Consider the following 23,919-nt stretch of genomic DNA (forward strand, 5'->3'; position numbering starts at 1 on the left):
ATGGCATATTTATGCCATTGCAGAGTGGCTGTTTTCTATGTCAGTAAGTCACACACTTTAGGCAAGTAATCCATTCCTTTCTCATTTCCTTGCCTGGTTTCCTAAGTCTCCCAGGGAGAAGTTGCTGCTAATTATAGCTGGCCAGAATCAACCTGCCCTTGACTCTCAACAGGTTCCTTGGTATACACAGTTTACCTCCCTCTCCTTCCTGCCCACCTTTGGGATGCCAGCATAGACTTGTTCAATGCTTTCTCCTCTCAGACACCCCCTCTAACAGATGGTTAAAAATCTAATCCACATTCTTCCAGGCCAGCTTTATGTTTCAACATTTTAACCGTCCCATCCACTATTAACTGCCTGTTATTTATTAGAGAATAAAACGGAATAAATGACAGCCTGTGCATGCTCAAAAGACTCCTCTTGAAAAAATATAAAGCAACTCTGAAAGTTGCCAGACACAATTCCTTACATTTATCAGCACAAGGGTAAATTCACAGGCAAGGACAATGCCACAGCCTCTGCCATTTCATAAATTTAGTGGCTCATGTCCTGTAACTTTCTGTTTTGCTGAAGTTTTTCACAAGGAGATCTTAGATGTGCACACAACCTTGTTTATTCCAATCTATCACAAATCTTGTAAGAAGTTTTGAACGTTACTGACAACATAAATGCCATAATGAGATAACACCATAATGGCAAAGTGGCTAAAACAACAGAACATGGGTGAGGGACTTTATCCAGAGAAGCTTTGTTGGGTGGAGCAGAAATAGGAAAGCCTTTGTAAAAGAAAAATGAAGTCTGTGTCCCATGCAGATGCTCATATTCAGTTGTATGCTCACAGCTAATTCAGTGTAATCAATTACAACTCATAAAGCCTTGATGAGACTAAAAATTTCCCTAATTTAAAGGAAGAATACAGTACTTTTGTTGTTTTGATTTTTGCAAGTTCAGCTTCAACTACATTAAAGCTGTCAGCAAAATAAAAATACCGCATGAAGAAAGAAGTCTTCCCTTGTCAGTCTGACTAAACTAGCAAAACTTTAGCATGTAAATTTAGCATACATCTCTGCAGGATTAGGGCCAGAACACCCAAAATCTCACAGTGTGACCAGGAAGTACAGATGCTTGTGTCTGCAGCAAGCATCAACACAGTATTGGTGTAGCAGAACTGACCATCACATGGACCCAAAGGGAACAGCTCCTCTTTTCCCCAGGAATACATCATGCACAGGGCCCCTGTACCAGGGCTGAGACTCTCAGCAATGAAAAGCTGCGTCGCCCAACTGAAGTCAATCAAGCTGTGACAAGTTAAGCTGATGAAGCTCACTTTTCCAGGCTACAGCAGGAAACTAAAGCAACTACTACAGCAACTACTACAGCACTATTCCAAAGAGGAATCATTCAAAAAAAAAAAAAAAAAAGGAGGAGAGGATCAAAAGAAAACAGGCCAAACTCAAACTGTTGAAAGGTCAGTCTCCAGATTCTGTATATTCTTATTTCCAACTCTGTCATTTCACTTTCTCCTCCCACACTCTCAGCTCTCCAAACATCTCTCATACAATAACAACAATGGCAAGTATATAAGAAACTCAGGCTTTGAATTGTTTGCTATGTTCTGAAGTACTCAGGTCTTTGGGAAATTGCTGAGATTTTTCTTTTCTAAATTTCTATGTATTGGCCCAAATCCTTCCCACTGGTAGAAAAAAAAGACAATAAAAAATCCCCAAATCAGTTTTTGAAAAACTTTAAAAACTGAAATCTTTCATCTTCTGCTTTACGTACTCTGAAGCTCAATAACCCCACCTAAGTAACAGTAAGCAAACAGCAGTCCCGCTTCTGTATCAAAGGAAACTCAGTATATTATTTGCAGAGTTAAATGTCATAGCAAAAGCTCACAAAGGTTCCTGCATTCAAGATCTGCCCTTTAAGGAATGAACTGAGGGGTCAAACTCTAATTTCACTGGCTCCTCAGAAACAGATGGAAAACAGAACAGGTGAAAAAGATACAGCAAGAGCAAAACGTAAAAGCAGTGGCAGGGCAAAGACTGGTACCTGAGAGACTCTGGTGGCTTCTGCTAAGAATTTTTTCATTTCCTCTTCGGTGAATACTACATTCATTGCAGACCCACTGTAGGAATGAAAACACAAAACAAAAGCAATCAGCTTCCTTTGTCACTGCAAGGGAGACCTGGGAGCAGTAGACACAACACAGGGCTGCCAGCTACCTTTATATAACAGACCAGCCAAGTAAGATCCTGACTTAAGCCACATGCTCGCTCCACTCAACTGGAAGAAAGGCAGTGTTGGTACCTCATAGACCTCCATTATACTCCCCAGAGCTCATGACATAACACTTTGCCCACAGACAGCCCAATTGCTCTTCAGCGACAGGTGAAGCCAGAAACGCACAGGCCATTGTGATGGTTGTGATAGTGTAAACGAAGGTGAAAATGGGCTGCTCTTAGCTGGCCCTTTTCTTAGACTTTAGGAGAGGGACAGAGCAGATACATATAGAGTATCTGAAAGCCACTTTGAAATGCAGCTCTCAGTAATATCAGATGGGGATTTAGGAGAACATGGGTTGAGAGTCAGTAATTTGGGTCTCTTTGAAAAAGAGTATATTTTTATTTATTTACTCGTTTTATAAGATGCAATAATGTTCATTTCTACCACTGCTGCCCAGCTTCCTCTTTGTTTCAAAGGGCAAGTCCATAAAGTCTGTGGAGAAAAGTGGAGGAAGGATCTACCCCACTAAATCAGTCATTTTAATCTAAGGTAAATAGACACAAGTACCTACATGCTTCTGCTTAACTGGACTACATCTTCAGCTGATGTAAATCAATAGAGATCAATTAAATCCATGGATGTCAGATGCTCCACTGAGGATGTGAACCGGTGCACACAGCACATAACCGGTGAGGAAATGCGTTTAGTTTTCAGAGGCAACTAGCAAATATTAAAGGCCATATCTGTTCGAAGGAAGAAGTCTAGCTGCGGACCTGCTGCTGTTCTGCAAATAGAGGCCAGACAGTATGCTGTGCAAGGGCTTTTCACTTTCTATTTCTTCAAGTTTGACATTCTCCAGTTCCATCTCCCTGAAATTCCCCTAATATGTCCTGAAGTTCCTCTAACCTTGAAATGCTCAAAATACCTTGGAAATACTGCATTACCAAATACTTACATGGAAAGGGTTTATACTTAATTGAATACAAATGGAAACAACAAGCTAAAAGGAGTGCGTCCTAAAAATCTAGAATGTGATATTAGAAGCACTTTCTAATTTGCCCTCTTGATCAAAGCTCCAGCTTTTAATTTGGATTTGCAACTTCACTGCAAGCTTCAGAAACTGGATGGAAAAGTAACAATCAGCTGTCTCTTCTGAAGGATATTTTCTTGAGGTTCAACATATATGAAATCCTTCTCTTTATCTTCTTTTTAAATTAAAATATTTTCATTTTGATATGTTCCTTTTCATATGAAAAGGATCCTGTCTCCAATTTATTTGCACTTGTAAATTGTGCTCAGCAAACTGCTTCTCTGTGCCCAGTCAGCTATGAAGAAACTCCTCACAGAGAAGAGTGATCATTCAAAACCTGTGTGAGCACTGATGCAACTTCTTTAAAAAGTCTAGCAGTCGGAAATGTGCAGTTCTGTACAATGTCTATTTAAAGAGAAACAGCTGCTGCAGTATAGGGACATAAAACATGCCTGAAAGCAGAGAAGTTTGGCAAATAAGAAGCTGAATTCAAAAGATGTGCTGTCATTTTCTGGTAACAGATGCTAACCCCAATAAATGGCCTCAGCATGTTGCCTTCTGATTTTCCTGGTGGCAAACAATCTTGTGGCTTAATTGTACAGGTAGTAGTCTAAGGAGCCTGAAGGAATATCCCAGATTGCTAGTGCTTTTTGACCTTGAGATACAAAAAAGGCAGTTCAGCTAAACAGACATTCTTACGATTATATTCTACCTCTGATCTGTGCCTGACGGACATAAGGAATTCATTGGATTCCTTTATTGGTATGAGCAGTTGTCCCACTTGTTAAGACTGGCAGTTTCAAGCTGCATGCACTTTTCTCCATGTCCCTAAAATGACTCTCCCCCTTGTCTCAAGAAAGGTTTTTGAGCTCATACTCCCCACCTTGGTGAGCCTTACCTTAGAACATAGGAAGGCCTCAGCAAACATGGGTAACTCACAGAGCCTGCAAATTCAACTGCATCTCTCTAAAGACAGGGAGGGAAAACATGCTGTGAACAAGAACGTATCTTAAAGTCATACCAACATTTCCATCTAACTGCATTTGTACTTAAAAAAAACAGTAGGGTGCTACAGGCCTTGCTGAACAGAATACATGACTTCTCTGTTCCAGAGCTGTCATGCTCAGACCTTCCCATAAAGCTTCACCTGGAAAAAACAGAGGTGCTGACAGGTCTATGTTCCTTTGTATTTTCTACTTGGTAGAGCAGTTCTCAAGGCCAGAATAAACTAGAGTAGGCTGTCAGCGGTGCTAACTTTTGCTGAGAATATATTCCACATTGTATGGGGATGATATGAAGACATGAACTTTCCATTTTCCATTCAAGTCTGAACTACAGCATGCTTTTACAAGAATCAGGAAGCTCTTCAACGTGAGTAGTAAAAAAAAAAGTCAAATGTCTTCAGAATCTTGAAATGGATCAGTAAGTTGGTCCCCATGAGCAGATCCTTATAACCCCCAGCGATGTTATTGTTTCCCAGATGCACATCCCAACTTACCAGAGTGTTGACTGCCTTCCAGGGAGCCTGAGCCACATGCAACTCATCCAGAACAGCTGAGAAAATTGAGCGATCTTCTGCCCGGTTGATCTGCAAAGGATTCGTGCCAAGGATCTTCACTCCACTCTGGTGTAGTGGCACTGCCAAGTTATTGGGAATCTGCCCGCCTACAGAAATAATGCAGCCACTGCATCCCTGTTGGTAGAGAGAAAGTAGCCCAGTTGCGTCCAAGTTAGCTTAATATTAAGAACTGTTCAAACTAAGGATTTAATGTATAGATTACATCATTTTTAGATTGCTATGAGTAAAGGTAGATCATAACTTTTATGATCCAGAGTTACCCAGATCGCAAAGTGCAATTCAGAGTATAGCCTCTTGAAAAAAAGCACAGTCCTCCTTGATGTCATCAACAGACAGCAGTAACTTAATATCAAGTTCCCCAAGAAACCCAGGAGTCTGCAGTGTTCTCGTGTTTTTTGATATGGAGCCAAGATTTTACAAATTCTGCCAGAACAACAGACTACTATTTTGTTTTCATGTCATATTAAAGGGCTTCTGCTTTCCCAGTGAGGATAAGCACCAGTCTGACACACACTCCTTCAATTTGCATGGGAAGGGAGCTCTGCTACAAAAACTTCATGCCCTGCAGCACTAATCAGAATTCTGCTCAGTGGGGTCAGGTCTCCCTCCCTTCCTCCTCACATGTAGACATGGGGATCATCACTTCAGCAGAGCCCTGCTGTGACGATTGGACACAGCTGCACAAATAAAAAGGTGTTTTAGGTCTTCCTTCTTTCAGAGCCCAGCTCTTCCAGGAAAATAGCCCGATGGCCAGGGACTGCCAGAGTAGCAGACATTCACACAACTCTTTCTTTACTAGAGTTGCAAGGCAGTAACCTCCAACAGAGGGGCAACAGAAAACAACTGGAAGGTTACTACTGTTGTTTTTTCTTGCTATGCCAGCACCTTTATTTGCTAAGCCAACATCCTTTCCTAGCCCCAGAAGACAAGCTTTAGGGAGCCCTCACTGCTTCACTGCTGACCCCTTGCTGCCCCGTACAGAGTCAAGCAGCACGTCGTTCATCAGAGCCCAATCCATCAGGCAGCCTGTGGGGGAGAACTACTCCAGATACATGTCACCCTTTATTTTAATTCATCCTCAGTATTCTTGACTAGCTCTTCCTTTCTGGTAGCACAAGTATTTCAGCCAAACTCTCAAATGCGCTCATTTCTATGCAGGTTCTTCAATTCCTTAAACTCCAGAAGCAGATGAGGCAGGACAGGTGGCACAGCATCCACTCCCAATGGCACATTCTGTGTTTGCGCCTGGGCAAGCACAACATTTTACCACTGGAAATAAGAAACAGCAAATAACAAGAGATAGCTGAGCTTCCTTGCAAACATGCATCCTTCTTCAGGTGCAAATATGGCTTTTATTGTACTTTTTAAAATAGACTCCTGAAGATTTTCAAGTATAATATAGTTTGGTGGGGAAATTTTCAGTAGTAAAAATAAAAGGCTTTCAAGTACCTGCAACAATTATAGGGATGTTACATTCAGATCATTTAATAATTCAGGGTAATTAAAAAATGGGTGCTTTAATTCTAAATTAAAGCCAGTAAAACTGGGCCCAGAGGAGAATCAAGCTCACAAGACAGCCATAGCAATGAGCTCTTTTGGACTACATGTGTTTTACAGTTTTACCCACCTCTAGCAAGTGAGAAACATAAATCAACATCCAGTGCACAGTGATCCATGGTTTGGCTCTATTTTTTAGAGTATCGATGTTCTCTTAATTAACAAGTGTGTTTTTCCTGGAGAAGGTTAACCTAACTGGCCTTCCTGGAAGAGGAACTTCTTAATGAGGGATTTAAAGGAGTTAGAATGGAAGATCTGTAAGCTGTGAGCAGGATGGTCCGGAAGTGACTCAGAAAAAAACAAATGATAAATGCTAGTACAAACCCTACTCAACTTTGATGAGGATAATTTCCTACCATAATAAAGATCTGCTAAAAAAGCCTGGCATTTAAGAAGCACTTATTATCCCAAGGTCTGCAAGATTACTCATTTGCCTTACATGCCAATATACAGGGCTGGAGACAATGTTTTTTCCTAATCGCCATGCATTTGCTTATGGGATGACATACAGCTGCTGGCCAGCAGCAACCATCCGAAAGAGCTTAGGATTGGGGAGTGAAAAATACATCATTAGCAGAGGGTGGAGCAAGGACGGAGCCCGGTTTGTGCCTACTTGGGGCTGTCTCCTCACATCAGAGCTCACCATCTCCAACTCTGAAGAAAAATCTGTGCCTTACTGGGTCTCTGAAACTCTTCAAGCTTCCAGACCCATTCAAAACACAGTACTTATCTCTACTCCCTGGACTCTGTATCATCCTTCATTGACAAGAACCAGACAGTGAATAAGCAAATCCTTCTTGCAGCTTGGAACGGCTCTTGTTTGATAACAAGTCAACCTAGCTTTGATGCCAAGGTCAACAACATCGTAATCTATCCTAAACATACTTCAACCACAAATGTCCCAGCAAATGGCATCTCTTCAGCTGCTGCTTATTTCTTCCATTAAAGCAATTCCAGTCACTGAGCCACTAAAAATCAAAATACTGCCTACCTCAAAGTTGGGATGGCAGCAGGGAGCCCAAGGAGACAAAAGAGACAGCTTACTCAAGCAGAAAGCAAAGAATCACAGACTCATTTTTACTCAAAAAGAACCATAAATTGAGGCCCAGCTGCTGCTTACTTCCTCCTTTAAAATTCTGCTGTTATTTCCCAAAGAATGCTCTCAACTTAAGAGCAACCCTTGCCCCGCTAGGGTATGGGACTGCACTGCTGAGAAACACGGGCAGACAGAAACAGACTTTGCTGTGTATCAGTTTGTCATCAGCCATATTTTAATTATAAAGAAAATGAGTAATAACCTTGCCAATATGTAGCTTTAAAATATACCCTGTACATAGTCTAGTGAAAGAAGCCTAGAGAGAATTATTTTCTCCTTTACAATAAAAATCACTCTTTTTATTACTACCTTGCTTTTATGCCATTAGTAATAGAGTTGGGTTTTCTTTTTCCCTGAGTTTGAAAACAAATTAGACCATTAAAATTGTACCTAAGAGCCTCCTTTAGTTTTATGAATTGTTTCACAATGATCCTGGAATCTGAAAAAGAATCAGAAGAGGCCCTCAAGCAGAGAGATATTAAAATAAAAAGGGAACATCTTCTCTAGAAACAAAAAGCCAATAAATCTGAAGGAAGGATTTTTATTTATTTATTTATTTTTTAAATTATTGTCCTCACAGACTACCACCTAATTTTGCACTTTCATAGTAAATTAAACTTCCCTTCAAAGCAGAGCTCTACTCTGAAGAGCTCAGTCTCTGGTGTGTCAGAGCAGCTGTGAATGTCAACTAAAGAGGGAGACAGCCAGCTGAGTACATCCCTGTAACAGCCCTGTGCCAAGATGTGAGCAGTACCTGGGGGGAAGGGTGGGGACCCCCATCATCTCGTTGGTCAACCCACTCCTCAATGGAGCCTAATCAGAAAACTGGGAATAGTTGCCCAAGGCTTGATGCTAATTCTAACACTTGGGGAGTTGAGGAATCATCCCTACTGGTGGCGGATGGGTTTATCCATCGTTTGTTTATGGTTTTACCTACTGTTTGTCAATGTTCCAGGACATTTTAGAGTATTTACACCACTGACACTGTTCATTGCACACTGAAAGACTAGAGGAAGCACAGCCCATACTAGATTCAGACCCTAATGGGTTTAACATCCCCAAAATGAACACCTTCAGCTCCAGGTACCACAGGATGCTGCTATTAAATGTTGAGATCTGCAACACCTCCCAGCAGAAAGCAAGGTCAGCCAATAGACCGAGCGCCGTGATTTCAAATTCACCAACCCCTGCTGTGACAAGCAGTATAATGCAAATAGGTACGTAAGATTCTTTTCCCATATTTTTCCTTATAGAACTTGCTAATTACTAGTACCATATGTTTAAATGAGTAGTTGCTCCCTCATCAGCTATCCCCACCTCCTCTCTGATCCTGCAGTAATTAGATGCTGTGTGTCATCAGTGTTATTTCTCTGACAAACTGTCACACCAATTTGGTCCAAGCCCCAAGTTCAGAAGTTGAGTTTTGGTTAAACAAACAAGCATTCAACGTTCATAGTGCTGAGCCTCCTGGACAATCCTAAAGCGTTCCAAAAAAGTCAGCCTTTAAGACTCCAGTGAGCCACCAGAGTCTTTTAAACTGCCCTAAATCAACAATTTCCAGTAACTGTCTCCATTTTTATGAAAATGTAAAGAAGTAAAAGAACATAGGAAAAAAACAGGTATGAAGGTGCAATTTAAGAATGGCCCTAAAAATACTTTGTAAGTGGCTTAAGACGAGCTTAGAGTCTGGGACTTGAATTCTGATATGCTTTTGCTTAGCTCCATATTTGCGGATAATCGAATTGCAGCCAGGTTATAAAACCATTTCAGAAACTACCCCCCCTTCACAAAGGAGCTGGGCTCAGTTTGTCAAATAATGGGAAAAAAAAGAACTAAGAAAAATTATAACATGACCTGGGTTCCTCATAGTTCCTTCAGAAAGTTACACAGCCAACTTACACTGAATTTTGAGGAAGATAAAAGTTCCTGTAAGTACCTCTGAAAATCTCAGTCATAAAATCTGTTACCAGTTAGAAATAAACATTTTCCATAGCAGAACCAACCGTTTTCGCCATTTATCCTCTCACCACCAAATCCCCCCAGGACTCCTCTCTGTCTTATTATTGGCAGTTCTGAACACTTGAAAATGCCCAGCAGAGAAGGGCAACATGTGGATCAGGAGTCAGAACACCTTTCAGCTTGATGGGGATACAAATGCCCCTTCTCAACCTGCCTGCACGCTGCACATCATTCACCACACTGCCACTCTACTGTAAGGCCCAAGACCACAAGCTTCTGAGCATGTCAGCGTTATGCACATAAGTTGTTCTACTTGCTTCAGGGAGAGTACTTGTGCTTAAAGTCAAGGATACGCTTAAGTGCTAAAGCTCAGCACCACAAGGGCAGAACAATTTGTGCGATAAATGACTGTGCAGCAAATTAAATCTGCTTGTAAATATTGCACAATATGGCATCTTGCAAAATAAATTAATATTTATTTGGCATTCATTATTGAGCAGTCTGCTAGGAACATCAACGAGGTGTAAAATGCAACATTGGGATCCAAACCAAACAGCTTTAGCTAGCAAACTCTCTCCCCTACCCCCAGCTGCTCCGCCAAAGCAAGCTAGTGACATGAATTTTGACAAGTTTGGGCTGCTTTTTGGCTTTTTTGTTGCTGCTGCTTGCTTTTCTTTTTTTTTTTTTTTTTTACCTCGTATTGGTAGATGTCCAGAATCCTTTCCAGTGACATCTCCTCAAAGTACAGTCTGTCACACTCATCAAAATCTGTGCTCACCGTCTCTGGGTTGCAATTCACCACTACCGTTTTGTTGCCAAGCTGACGCAGCGTGCGGATACTGGAGACAGCACACCAATCAAATTCCACACTGCTACCTGGCAGGAGACAGAAAAGCAGGCAAAGAAAGGATGGATGCAGGGAAGAAAACAAACAGACATTCTCAGGGTTCAAGTTGAAAAAAAAGAAAAAGAAAAAAGCCAGCGTTGCCTCCTGTCAGCTCAGAACATGAATTCTAATTGTCCCCCTATAGAAACTAATCATCCGCGAACACAGTCCTCCAAGAACAACCGGTGAGTTGGCTCAGCTGCTCAGGAAAGACAGGCCCTCAATATGTCTGTCATCCTTGTGCATAAACTTGTGCCTGCCCTTGCTGCCCATCCAGCTACTGCTGCCTCTCAGCCAGCCCACTTTGGGAGGAACTCAAGAGGCAGAAGCTCAGAGCTGACAAAAGGAGTGCACATTATGAAACAGTGCAGTTTACTCCAGGAAACATGAAGAAATTGTACAGAGGTTGTCTGAAAAACAGAAGACTGAATTAGGAGTTTTGTTGTGGGTTTGGTTTGGTTTTGTTTTTTACCTCTCAGAAGAGCAGAGTATGGCTAACCTAGTTAGTGGTTTTAACCTTCCTATGCACTGAGTCTAGTTGAGGCATATTGATAGATCAACACTTCTGGAGTCACTTTCTGAACCTTCTACCTTGGTGTAAAAGCCGCAGTGCTTGTGGTATCACTCTGGGGCAAGCACATCCCAACTGTCCTGAACACTGAGTAAGCACTGTGGCTACCTCTAAAGGAAAGATGCAAGGAGGGAGTCACTTGGCACCCTGAAAGTTCCCTGCTCTACACAGCTGGAGAACTGCAACTTTTGGCAATGCTGCAGGCTTCAGGCAGTGTCAGAATCCAAACTGGAGGTAACAGCCACCGTCCTATAAATTTCTAGGCTCAAACCTCTAAGAAGGGTAACACAGACAGAGAATGATGCATACTAAAGAATATCGTTAAACAGTTATGCTTGTGGTCTGCAAGAAAACCTTGGCCTCATTGCGATGTGTTCACAGCCATTACATGATCATTAACCACCGATATAATCATTTTTTATATACAACTGTGTGACAAGATACATTGGAAATTCAGGCTGCACTTAACTGCTGCCTCCACAACACCCAGTAACAAACAGATGGCTGGCACAGGTCACTTACTGACAAGCACACAGTTTATTTCTCTGCTTCAGTCAAACAGCAATCTCAAAACATGTGTTGGCCTCAGCTAAAACCTCACAGAAAAGACAGAGAAATCAAATTTGGAACAGCATGTTTCCCAGAAGGGTCACCGGATGCTCATTCAACTTTTTATTCCACCTCAAGTACTCAGGTATTCTTATACAAAGAAGAAACCACAACTATGGGACACGTCGGTCAGCTGCAATCCCCGGTAGACTGCTTTGGACACTACCTGAGAAAATAGCCGAAAACTCGGAGGTATAATACAGATATATCAAGCAAGGGTCATATCCAAGCAGCAGGAAAAGGGAAGACAGCAGATCCTTAGTAGTGCTGGTAATGACTGTTGTAACAGAACTAGATGTTGCTCCTGAGAAGATAATTACTGCAATATAGGCATGGTTTTGAACTCACTTTCAGCTTTCAATCATGTTAAATCTGAGTGTGCATCATACAATTAACAGAGCATTCTGCTGGTCAATGCACTCAGTGCAGTATCTTACTCATACTCTTTTCAGGGCTGACTTTCACACAAACAAGGCTTGATCATGTTGTTTCCTGCAGGGGATAGGGGACTCTCTCCTGGCAGGAAGCAAGAAGCAAGCAATCCACAGGGAACATCAAGTTGATCCCTTTCAATTATGACTGCAATTCTGAAGGCACTGGGAAAAGCACGCTACTTACTTGCCTTCAATGGATAACAAAGAAAAAAAATCAGCTTGGCTAGTGCACCTAGAGATGCAAGTAGTGGTTTCCTCTATGAGCAGACTTTATTTAGTTGAACCTCTTCCAAAGACTGTCCAGTCTAATCAAAGCTAGAGAAGAGATAAGACCAATACCAGACCTGTACACCTAATCAAAGCAAATTTTAGGTGAAGAGTACAAAGTGTATTCACATCAATTGCATCAAATTTTTAAACAATGTGGCCATCCTTTTTACATTCACATTTTGCAACCATCTTACACAGTATGTTGACTGGCAGAAGTGTTCCCAAAAAATTAAGGCAATCTTGGAGCATTCTTCCTGATTTCACTCATCTCAACATTCGTACTGGAAACTGAGTTCAAAAAGACACATCCTACCAACAGCACCAGAAGGGTACCACGTGATCCGCCCATCCAAGCAAAACAAATGGATGTAGTTTAAATTCTAGCTTTCAAAAACTGTCACTGCTACTTGTGAGATGCAGAGCAAAAATATTTCTGAAGAACAAGTAATTTTTTTCTTGTCAATAATTGCAAGAAGGGTCCATAAAAAGTGAAAGTAGTCATAAAGAATTCAGCACACTCTGTCTACACTGTGTTCACAGCCATAAGGAAACTCTTTCGCTGCCTGAGAGTCTGAGTGTGCTGAAAAAAATGCATACAGATAATTGTAGATACAGAGTAGATGAAGATACCCAAATCTTATCACAATAGCCTATACTTACAGTATTAAAACTCATAATATGTAACAACATACACATGAACTGACAGCAAACATATCTAAGCTACGTGTGGCAGCAATGAACTTCCATACTAGATTCTCAAGACTTAAACATCTGCAAAAGATTTTTAAAAATCTCTAAAGCTTTGTGGAAATCACAACTTAGTGATGTGCTTTTGAGTTTCAAGTGAAAAGTAATAACAACTCTCCTGTTTTTTTCAGGGCATGAAATAAAGTCTCCAAGCAAGTGTAAAAGGCAAACCTTATGCTAAGAATTGATGTCCTGTGCACTGTGCTCTGGAGGGTTTTGTCACCACATCGGAAGAGGAAGAAATGAACCACAAGAATATCCAAAGAAGACTCGAGGGTACAAGGAAAACAGAGGAGTTGTGAGAAAGATTTACCTATGTGATATGGTCCACAGCCCAACACCATCACTCCACAGTCATCAAATTTTATATCGTGTTCCTGAGAAGAGAGGGAAAGAAGTCATTAGGGTCCGTACTCAGCAGCACCTAACTCCATGCTTCTCAGAACAAACAATTTGAGGTGTTCAGCCCATATCCCACAAACTGATCCTTCAGGGCACAAGTCTGATGTCATTTACTGCAGTGTAAAAGAAGCACAACTTCATTGGAGCTGGTGGTGCTGCACTCAAACGAAAGGAGACCCGACACCACTGGCCTGGCTATCTGAGCAGCTAAGGAGCTATGAGCTTCCACAAAAATAAATGCTAGGATGAGACAAGTGAGACATGAGTTCTGCATTCCTAGCACCTGATCTCTGCACAGAGGATATCTGTACAGGTGATACAACACAAGATCCTAACAACATAGGAGCATTAACATCAAATGCACTGGATCGCTGGGCTTGATGAAAGGGGATTTACATGCATAACCATCCAAAATAATTGCTACAGAAACCAAGACATTTGCAAGATCTCCAGAAATACTGCAGCACAGGGGAAACAGATTAAACTAGACAGCAGTGAGCCTGCTGCTTCCAGCTGCACCTACCTGGCCGTTGTACGTGACGTAGAGGTAGTTAGTTACCGCCGGGTATTCTGCTGCCAGCGTGTCAATCTATATGGGGGAAGGAGAGCAGGGACTATGATTTTTCCAGCTTTGCCAGTGCAAGATTTCTGTCCTATTATTTTTTTCCACCATACCTTTCCTCAAAAGGAGTTGATCTGAATTGTGATATGCCAGCAACGCAGCAAATGCCTGGCTTGCAGTTTAGTTAACAGGATGTTCTGCTCTCTACCATCTCTTTCTAAGCTGCAGATTCAGCTCCACATCTACTTGGTAAAACAGCTTCACAGCCTAGGATCTTTTCCCAGCCATCCTTTCCTGCCTCTGCCTTCCTCATTCTCTAGTGTCAATTACTTACGACATGTTACATACATGGTAACTAGTCCATCTATGTCATCCGCTACCACTGAAGTTCCCTGAATGAAGAGCTGAAACATTTCTACATGGAATACTGAACAGGGAATAGTATTAAAGTAGTTCTGACATTAATTTTTACATGCTACCACTTAAAAATCTTTCCAATCTTCAAGTATTTCTGTGAATCCCCACTGGCAGTCCAAATGCTTGTGAATAATGAAGAATGTGACCTTAAGTCATTAGCACTATGTAAGTGTCTGCTGCTCATTACTGTTGCTATTACTGCAACTTGTACTTCATGGCTCAGGAAGAAACATATGCTTTGATGCCACAAATGCTGCAGAAGTCAAACGACCTTATTAAGGGTACCTTGGCACAGAAATCAATCCAGATCCGCAATGTCATGTGCAAGAAAGAATGTAATGCAAGAGCAGACACGTTCTTGTAGGCCAGGTGAAAACACAGAAGGAAAAGAGCAGCTGGGTAACAGAAGGAGATTTGGCATCTGGAATTGGGCCTGAGGATACAGATGGGCTTTTTCTGAAACACTGAGTAGCTTAAATTGGCTATGTTGGTTTTTTTTCCCCCTCTTAAGGACAAAAAAAAAGAAAAAAAACAGCTGGTGGCAGTTTAATACCAACATACCTTAAATGCCGCAACAGAACACCTAGCAAAGCACTTGTGACACTGCCATGAATACTAGATGAGCTCATTACACTCTGTGCTATCACAATGAATAGCAGATGAACCCATAGCAATAGGGCACTTCAAATAAAGTATTACCCTGTAAAAAGTTACTACCAGCACAAAAGACATATGACACTTTTCATGGTCACCCCATGGTGGGCCAGCATCAGTCTTCTCAGCCATTTTCTGAAGCCAGGTAGCTACGTTCCCATCTCAGTCACAGAGAAAATGAAAAAGTCAGCATTTCTTTGGAGATATTCAACTTACAAATTCATGACACTACAGTGAGCCTTGCAGTGCAGAAGTAACAGCTAGATGGGCGAAATTTGTTCACTTCTAAAGTCAATGCCAGAACTCCCACTGATGACAACAGAGCCAGGGTTTTCACTTTGTTTATCTCAACTGTTCTTAAAGACATAGAGCTCTCCTGCTCGTCGCCCCCTCAGAAGCTCCCTCCCCAACCAGCAAGGTTTCTCATGGTACCTTTTTCACCCAGGGCACTACGTTCTTCCTCAGTCTCAGCTGGCGGCACTGGACTTCAGTCAGTTCCAGGCATTTCCCAATCTGTCTGTCTGAGAAGCCCATCTGTTTGGCCTTCCTCAGCATCTCTTCTGGAATTTCTCCACTGGTATTAAAGAAACAAACAAAAGAAAAGAGCTGCATGAAGTTTACAGCAATATTTAGATGTCACATGAGTAATTGTGCCTTTCAAAGTGCACTGAGGTGCAGTTGCTATAGAAGCATGCACATAAAGGCAAGAAAAAGAAGAAGACCTGGCTAAATCGTGCAGTCCTTCTGCATAAAGGATCTTTGTTTTTATGCTGGATGTCCCACAGAGATGCCTATTAGGCAAAGCCTACAGGTAGACTATTGATGCTGAGAAGTGAAACGTTTTCTTTCATCACAATTTGAGACAGGATTGGCCCATACTGGGCCCACAATCTCCCAGGCAGCATTCTCCACCAAGCTAGTACAAGGTCACCATGCCCACAACACCTGTATGATCAGTTACCATTGCAGCCCCCACAGATGACTTCCTTTGCTTTCTTGGATTCAGTATCCCCACATCTCCATGCTCAAACGTTTTTTCCCCTTCTGTCAGTCTCAAACTTTTTTCATGCTATTTGTGCTACTTCTTGCATTATGAAAAGGAGGAGATAGGGTAAACCAGGGTCTCTCATTACTTCCGTACGTCCTTGCTCTCTTGTTTCTGCTTTTAAGGAGACCTAGTTTTTGCTGTTTATTTCAGACACATTGCTTTCCCCCAGTCAACTCTGCAGCTCATGGTTTCTTGCCCATTTTTTGACCTTCTCCATTCCCTGTTTATACTCTCCACCACGCTGTTTTCTCTCCTACACCGTTTCTGTTTCACTTTGCTTTGACTCCACCTATACCCCTGATAGTTCCTGCCTGTCTGTTTCTAAGCTACCTTTTCTAAGTCTAGCTTTTGCAAAAACATAAAAAAGCTTCTGTATTTTTATCAGCACTTCTGCTTTTCATCTTCATTGCCAAGAGCATCCTTGCCTACCCAATAAATCAATATTTTATGAGCAAGCAAGCTCTGAATCAGGAAAAAGGAAATGATTAACAAACAAGCAATTTTCCTAAATCAGAGCTTTTGAATTATGTCCTTTGCTTGATGGTATTTTTAAATAAATAGCATTATGTTATTGGAGTGGGAGGAGAGGATAAGGCCACTTTATTGGAATGTGTCAGGAAGTTGAAGCATGAAAGAGAGCCATTGGATTGGATTTTCCACTTCAGCTTGTGGAGCAGCTCCACAACCCTCAGTGAAGTCAGGATAGCAGCAAAACAGGTGAGTCACAGAAGTCTCAAACCAGCTAATTTTGAGAGCAGCACTGCAGACAAGAAACTTCTGGGTTCTACTCTCTGGGTAGGTGGGCCTTCCTCTATGACTTTCCCAATATCATCTCTCCTTCCTCTGCAGTGTGAGAACACGATACTCCATACACTTACAAGAGTGTCAGCCAGGTAGGTGAGTACTTACAGAAAGGAAACAATCCCTGTAACTGCTATCCTCAGCACCAAGTCCCAGCCTGACAACCACAGGGTAACAATCAGCCTGCTCTGTGCTCGGATGACTCTTGGAAGGATCAGCTGCACCCTTGTCTTCTCCACAGCCCACTCACATTGTTTTTCTTACTCCAACAGACCCTGCTCTTTGCTAATCATAAGGAAATGGTCCGGCCTAACTCTGGTTGAGCTTCCTGGGTTTTGGAAGGGCTTCCCAAAATAAGATCCGCTTTCCAGTGAATCAGCAGCTCGATGAAAACCTGCAGCTTCCATGCACTAACTACTCCACTGCGAAAACTCCTCTCCTTCTGCAGAGCCTTTCCTACTTTCTGATTTCAGTTCAGAGGCAGAACTTCTTGCATGAAGTGTGAGCATCAGAACCAAAGGCATGAATAGGTGTTTTACAAGAGGAAAAATAGCAAAGAAAATCTGCCAATTCCCTGGCAAAACAGATGCTAGCCATCACCAGCTATTAGGAAGGACACAGCCATGTTAGACCCCTCTCCTAGGTTTGGCATTCCCAAGGTAAGAGTGAGCAGACCTGATGACCCCAAGAAAATGAGCCTGTTCCCATGCACATTTGCTCCCTCGCTTTCACTGTCTCAGAAGCACACATTGCTGGCTTTCATCTGATTACCGACAGAAAAAGAAAATTGCCTTCATTTGCAGCTTATTTCAATTCACTTTTTTTCGTCTCTCATTATAACAATATCATTCATCGTCACCCCCGCCAGCAGGGTGGGCAGAAAGGAAGCAGCCATAATTTTGCAAGATGATTCCCTTTGTCTTAGGCTAGCAGCTTAAATCACATTAGGTCATTACTAGGACATCCTAGTCTGGCTAAGATATCCACACAAAAAGGTAAACAGTTTTGCAAAGGAGATAACCAGTATGCAAGAGTAAAGCTGAGTACCTAAAAGGGAAATAAGAGTTTTTCCTCTGCTACCCCCAATGCACGACAAAGATAAGAGGCATGGCTTTCATTACAAAAGATGTGCTTGGAACATCTATGCAAGAAGTATCTGGACAGGAAGAGTTTCCTCATTTCTCACTGCCATGGAGTTTAATATGGAAGAAAGGCACCTGGATCGCCATGAGGCAGGAGAGATGAGAACCAGTAATCCTGCCCTGTGGATGTAAGAATTTTGCCATTAGATAGTTAAAGAAAATCAGCACAAATCAAACACTCAGCAGTGCTGTTTTCCAAGTTCTTGAAACCAGAATCTTACCTGAGATTTCCATTTACTAATAATGATAACTTTTCACATTTATATCCCAACTTTCACCTGAAGAATATCAAGAAACATGCAAACCATAGGTAGTGTGATGCTTATATTGCAGATAGCAAGACTGAGACACACAGAGGTTGACTAAGGAGGGGGATGATTTTTTAGATCCAGCATTGACCTAATTCTGTTCCCACTGCCTCTGCTCCCAGACAGCCCTTTAGACTTGCTGGAGACACTAATGCCAGCAAGGGCAGTCTCAGGCTCATTCCTTTGAACACTTCAGTGCAAATGACCCTTCCAAGAGCTCATCAGAAACCCAGCACTAAAATGAGAAAAACAACCATCAAAACATTCAGTTCTGACTATTGCCAAACCATGACCCGGTCCTACATAATCACCTCCACCTTCCCCTGGGGCATCACTTACTCTTCATATACAGACCACAAGCATTCCAAAGACTGAACCTCCTTGCTAGTTTATAATCCATTCTGAAATAAGGGGAGATTAAGTGTCCATTAAGTGGCTCCTCTTCCTAACATTCACCTTCACAAAATGACAGTCAGGAGTTTGAGAACTTCAAAACCAGACGATCAGACTTCCTTTACACTGCCATAATCATTCAGTGGCTGTTCGCTTCCTTGCAAAGCTAACTCCCCTGCACGTTTTCCAGCTTATAAACAATACAAACTTTGCTTATTCTTCCTTTTCAGGTTCCAGTGTTGATTTGTTGTTGCTTTTTGCTTAAAATTCTACCCTGTCATGTTTGGAACTCCATCCACTTGCTTCCTCTTCAATGATAAATGATAAGAGGAAATGGAATAAATTCCCCTTAATGAGGAAATTTTCGCCTGGCACAGAGGACCCAGGGAAATCTATTAACTGACTGGAAGAATGCTGGCAGCATTGCAATTACCAGGAGAGGCAGCTTGCTCCAACACGGCCTTCTCTTCCACTTGACTGGCTTTCACCTGATCCACTGCTTTAGGAGTAATGCTAAATGTGTCAGTGGAAAGCTCCAGCTCCATATACAAAGCACTCTTTTTTTGGCCTGCTTTATGTGGCCCAGGCATGCAGGAAGGATCTGCAAAAGTGAACACACTCCACCTCAGTCCTTCAGTCTCAAATGTAGTTCCTCCTACATCTGGAGCCCAGCCAGCAGTTTGGCTCTTGCAAGCAAAGTAGACCAAAAGCAAAAAGCACTGGAGACAGAATCCTGATGTCCTGAGAGATCTTTTCTTTTTTACAGGAGCGTCACAGATGCAGAAGGTTTCAAAAGGCTCCTTGATGTCAGGCTGTGTTATATCCAAACAGGTATTCTTCCTCTTTTCCTCCCTTTCCCTGTCCACTACAAGGCTCCTAGCATCATCCTTGCTTGCTCCTGATGTTCTACAACATTTTGAACGTGATACAATTAAAATGAGGTTAGTGTACAAATTCTCTCCCTGTTCCTCTTGTCAAGGAGACAGATTTTGACCCTCCTTCCCCTCATATGAAACCCCTGAGATGACTGACAAAAAGCTGTCAAAGGAGAGCTCAGGGAAGCAGGAGCTGTAAACCAACAAGCCAAGCTCACTGAACAACCACAACTTCAGAGCCCTGCATCTTTGCTTCAGATTCCTGGGCTAATCAATCTCATGGTAGAGATCTTTATTTAAGTAACATGAGCCTCACATTGTACCCCAAGACCTAAATGACACATCTACAACTAAGTGATGTGCCAAAGCAGTAGCCAAGGAATGGGTCATAGATGCTTCCTCAAAGCCTGTTTTCCACAGCTAAAGAGAGAGCTTTGAGGGCTTTCCTGGTACGCTGGGATGCAGATTCCCCAGAGCCAGCGTGTACATCACTAGAAGAGATTCCCCAATGGCTTTTAAAGGGCAATGCCTGGCTATCATGTGTATCGAAGAAGAAAATGCATACTGAGTCGTCAAAAACATAGAGGCACTTTAAAGGAAAACTCAGCTGTGAAATAATTACCTATGGCTCTTATGAGACAAATAGAAAGTATCTTACATTGGACCCCCACAAAGCACAAACAACTGCACTGAATAACCGCTTATACCATATTCTCCTCAGGTACTGAATTCCTAATTTGCTCCTGGGCCTACCCTGCCCAACAGTTCACTCAGAAGACAAAAGCAATCTTCCCAGTTAGTTAAAATTGCGTACAACAAATATGTCAGTGACAGCTCCTCAAACAGTACAAATTAGGTCAGCCTCCTTTAGAGTCACCAGACCAGCTGCACATTATACCCACACAAGATCTCACCTGTGCTCTCTGACCTGTCCCAAAACACACAAGCCAGCAGAAAAACTGTTTTTGAGAAGAGCAAGTGTGCAACTCACACTGTGGAAGAACAGCTGTTATCGACGGCCTGTCCGATCTTTCTTCCTGCCTTGTTTCCCAGGTCACCTGCTGGAGCCAGGCTTTAATTCCAAAACCCATGGTTACTCTACCATGGTTATGTTTTGAAATCAAGTCATGCTTCCAGCAAGCTGCTCTCAAAGCACACCTTTCACGGACCCAAGGGCACGAGCTTCTAAAAGGAATTCACAGCAAACAAATTCTACCATGGGCCACCAACCAGAGCACCTCACTGCAAACACTGGGCTTAGAAGGGTCTCCACCCTCACACTTCACTCTGCTTTCCCATCTATCAGCCTGTCTCCTTCAGAAGGACAACTGCAACACCCAGGATTGCCACCATCCCTTTCAAGCAAACCAGAGGCCAGGAAGTACTTTTATTCCACAGAGCAAGGGTATGCTCTCCTCCAAAATAAAGTTCTGAAGTACAACATTGTTAAACTATGATTGGTGTCATCCTTCTCCACTGCTAGTTGGCTGGCTAATTCGTTACTCCCCAAAAGAAGGATCTTTTGTTCTTGCTAATTCAAGAAACTCAGCTTTAAGGAGACAGACTTTGGCTCCCTGCTCCGCCAGCCCATGCCCAGAGCTTTGGGCAAGCCTTGCTATCTCTATGCTCACCTCCTCAACTGCAAAATGGGAATTTATCATGCTCCTCTTTTCTCACTTGAGTACAACTTTACAGTGTTTTTATCAATTCTGAAACTTTCTCTGGGAACTATGCTCGCTCTTCTGACTACTGCAAGATGGCCCAAGCTTCCCTACATCTTATTCAGATATCCCAGCAGAGAACTTGACCACACTATCCCTCCTTTACCCATCCCGAAGAGCTCCCAGGTGATGACAAACACAACCATTTGCAGGTTTAGGTGCTACAGATATGCCCAAGTTCTACTGATTTACAATGGCACTTTCATCCTCCTGTTCCTTGGGTACAGATGACAGCTTCACCAGGGCTGCTTACTTCTGTACCTATGCTTAATAGCACTTGTTGTATGCTCTTCTTGTGCACAGCCATGGTTCTCAGGGAGTATGAAGTCAGGAACAGATAAAAATAACGATGACCACATGTAAAAAAACCTCACTGCAGATAGTTAACGAACAAATACTGATCCCAGAAGAGGCTTTACCTGGCTTTACTCAGGCCATCAAAGCATCCTGAGACAAACATGCTCCAGATGTTACTTCCAAGTCTGTGTTTTAGTTGTGCTCCTGGGGATGAATATGGCATTTGACTCCACTGCAAATCTGACTTATTCTGGACTGCACCTATTACCTGGCCTTATCTAGGTCAGCTAGATGTGAGTTGCTCAAATTTCCTTGTCTTTCACAAGCTGTCAGCATGACAAACTGCCAGCAGGGTCGCTCCAGGGCCATGCCCTTCCATTTTCTCTCATGGAACAGGCAAAGCCAAATCCCAGGAACTCAGTTCTGACAACAACCCATCCTGTTGCACTGCCACTGCTCTATCTACAATTGTTCATGGACCAACAGCATGGGATGGTGCCTTCTCTTTCCATTTACATATGTATATGTGTATGAGCAGTGGGGAAGGCTGCAGTTAAGATTACCTTACTGAAGATACGAAGGTAACAGATCAAAAACAGTGACAATGGAAGTTGAAACTGTAAATGAGAAACATGCAGGTCACAGGAGAAACAGCAAAAGCATATATCTGATGTGCGTGATTTTACTGGATATTCTTGCAGGTACCCTCAAAATGGCTTTCTTTTCCCAATTCAACTCAGGTCATTTGCTTTCCTGCAGACAAATCACATCACCTGAAACAACCCCTTCTCCATCTTAGAGGACCCAGCGGCAGAGTTGAATTGAAATATTGTTGCAGCATGAGCACACAGGCTCACAGGCACCAGGGTCCAACCCTTTTGGAAAGAAGTTTGGTGGGACAAATGTAAATGAGGCAATGAGTGCCTTTCCCATTCTCAGCTGTCTCTGAAGATGATTGGCTTTGCTAGTATACCAGTAAGACAAATGTTGATAAGGTAGAATGTCTCCTGCTGGAGAGGAGCTCTGCAGAGAAGAACCTGGGGTTCCTGGTGGATGACAGCTTGGTCATGAGCCAGCAGTGTGCCCTGGTGGCCAAGAAGGCCAGTGACATCCTGGGGTGCATTAAAAGGAACCTGGCAAGCAGGTCAAGGGAGGTGATCGTCCCCCTCTACTCTGCCCTGGTCAGGCATCACATGGAGTATTGCATCCAGTTCTGGGCTCCCCGGTACAAAATAAGACAGGGATCTCCTAGAGAGTGTCCAGCAGAGGGCACAAAGATGATAAAGGGCCTGGAGCATCTCCCCTATGAGGAAAGGCTGAACAAACTGCGTCTGTTTAGCCTTGAGAAAAGAAGACTCAGAGGTGATCTTACTAATGTTTATAGATATCTTAAGTGTGGGAGTCAAAGAGACATGGCCAATCTCTTTTCACCAGTCTGTGGGGACAGGAAAAGGGGAAACAGCCATAAACTTGAGCATAGGAAGTTCCGCACCAACGTGCAAAAGAACTTCTTGACGGAGCACTGGAACAGGCTTTCCAGAGAGGTTGTGGATTCTCCTTCTCTGGAGATATTCAAGACCCGCCTGGATGTCTACCTGTGCAGCCTGCTGTAGGGCGCCTGCTTTGCAGGGGGGTTGGACTCGGTCTCTAGAGGTCCCTTCCAACCCCTACAATTCTGTGATTCTGTTTATCTCCCCCATAACATACCCCTACGTAATATTTTGCACATGGAAACACCTCCTCTGCGTAAATCAGTGAGGTCTTGTGCTCCCTTTGAATCACCCTATACAGCCCTGAGAAGGTAACGTGAGCACTGCTTGATGAACTGCTCAAACAGTTGTCCTTCTGCCTCTGATCTCCCTTCTCCATCTGCCTTATGAATCCACTAGTTCTAGCTCCAAATTTTCTCTGGGCAGAGACCATCTCCTTGTTACCAGTTTCTACAACAGCTCTGCTGGGCCCAAATCAAGATTCTTAGCAGATCCAAAACTTCACTGCAAATAACTCCAAAATCACTCAGGAGACAAAAAAAAAAAAAAAAAAAAGGAAGAGGTGAGTTCAACTAAACAAAAAAGAAAGCTTGTAACCAGCAACAGTGCCTGGGAACAGGGCAAACCCTTTTGCTTGAAATAACTACATTTCAATAACAAAGATTTCAAGCTAAGATTGTGTCACAGCCCATTCTTTTCAATTGGGAATAATCCCACAGCACAGGTAAAACATGCCAGGCATGCTGGGGACTGGAAACAGCTGGTTGCAGGAAGAGGACATGCATGCCAAGTCTCATTTGCATCACTCAATTAGCTTTCACTTGGCTGTTGCAGAGATGTATTTC

At 42.6% G+C, this 23,919-nt stretch overlaps 1 protein-coding gene across 4 annotated transcripts in view; it reads right to left on the reverse strand.

Annotated features, from left to right (window-relative positions):
• Positions 1–23,919, reverse strand: part of CPS1 (carbamoyl-phosphate synthase 1) — a 97,780-nt gene that overhangs the window by 18,568 nt on the left and 55,293 nt on the right. For all 4 annotated transcript variants that reach the window (XM_021397692.1, XM_021397691.1, XM_021397694.1 and 1 more), the window contains 7 exons: positions 15,432–15,573; positions 13,890–13,955; positions 13,278–13,341; positions 10,142–10,323; positions 4,755–4,949; positions 4,155–4,222; positions 2,053–2,128 (listed from right to left, as the gene is read on the reverse strand). In XM_021397692.1, coding sequence (XP_021253367.1) covers positions 2,053–2,128; positions 4,155–4,222; positions 4,755–4,949; positions 10,142–10,323; positions 13,278–13,341; positions 13,890–13,955; positions 15,432–15,573 — 793 coding nt within the window. The remainder of the gene's footprint in view (positions 1–2,052; positions 2,129–4,154; positions 4,223–4,754; positions 4,950–10,141; positions 10,324–13,277; positions 13,342–13,889; positions 13,956–15,431; positions 15,574–23,919) is intronic.

This window comes from Numida meleagris, chromosome 5 (assembly GCF_002078875.1).
Source record: "Numida meleagris isolate 19003 breed g44 Domestic line chromosome 5, NumMel1.0, whole genome shotgun sequence".
NCBI lineage: Eukaryota > Metazoa > Chordata > Aves > Galliformes > Numididae > Numida > Numida meleagris.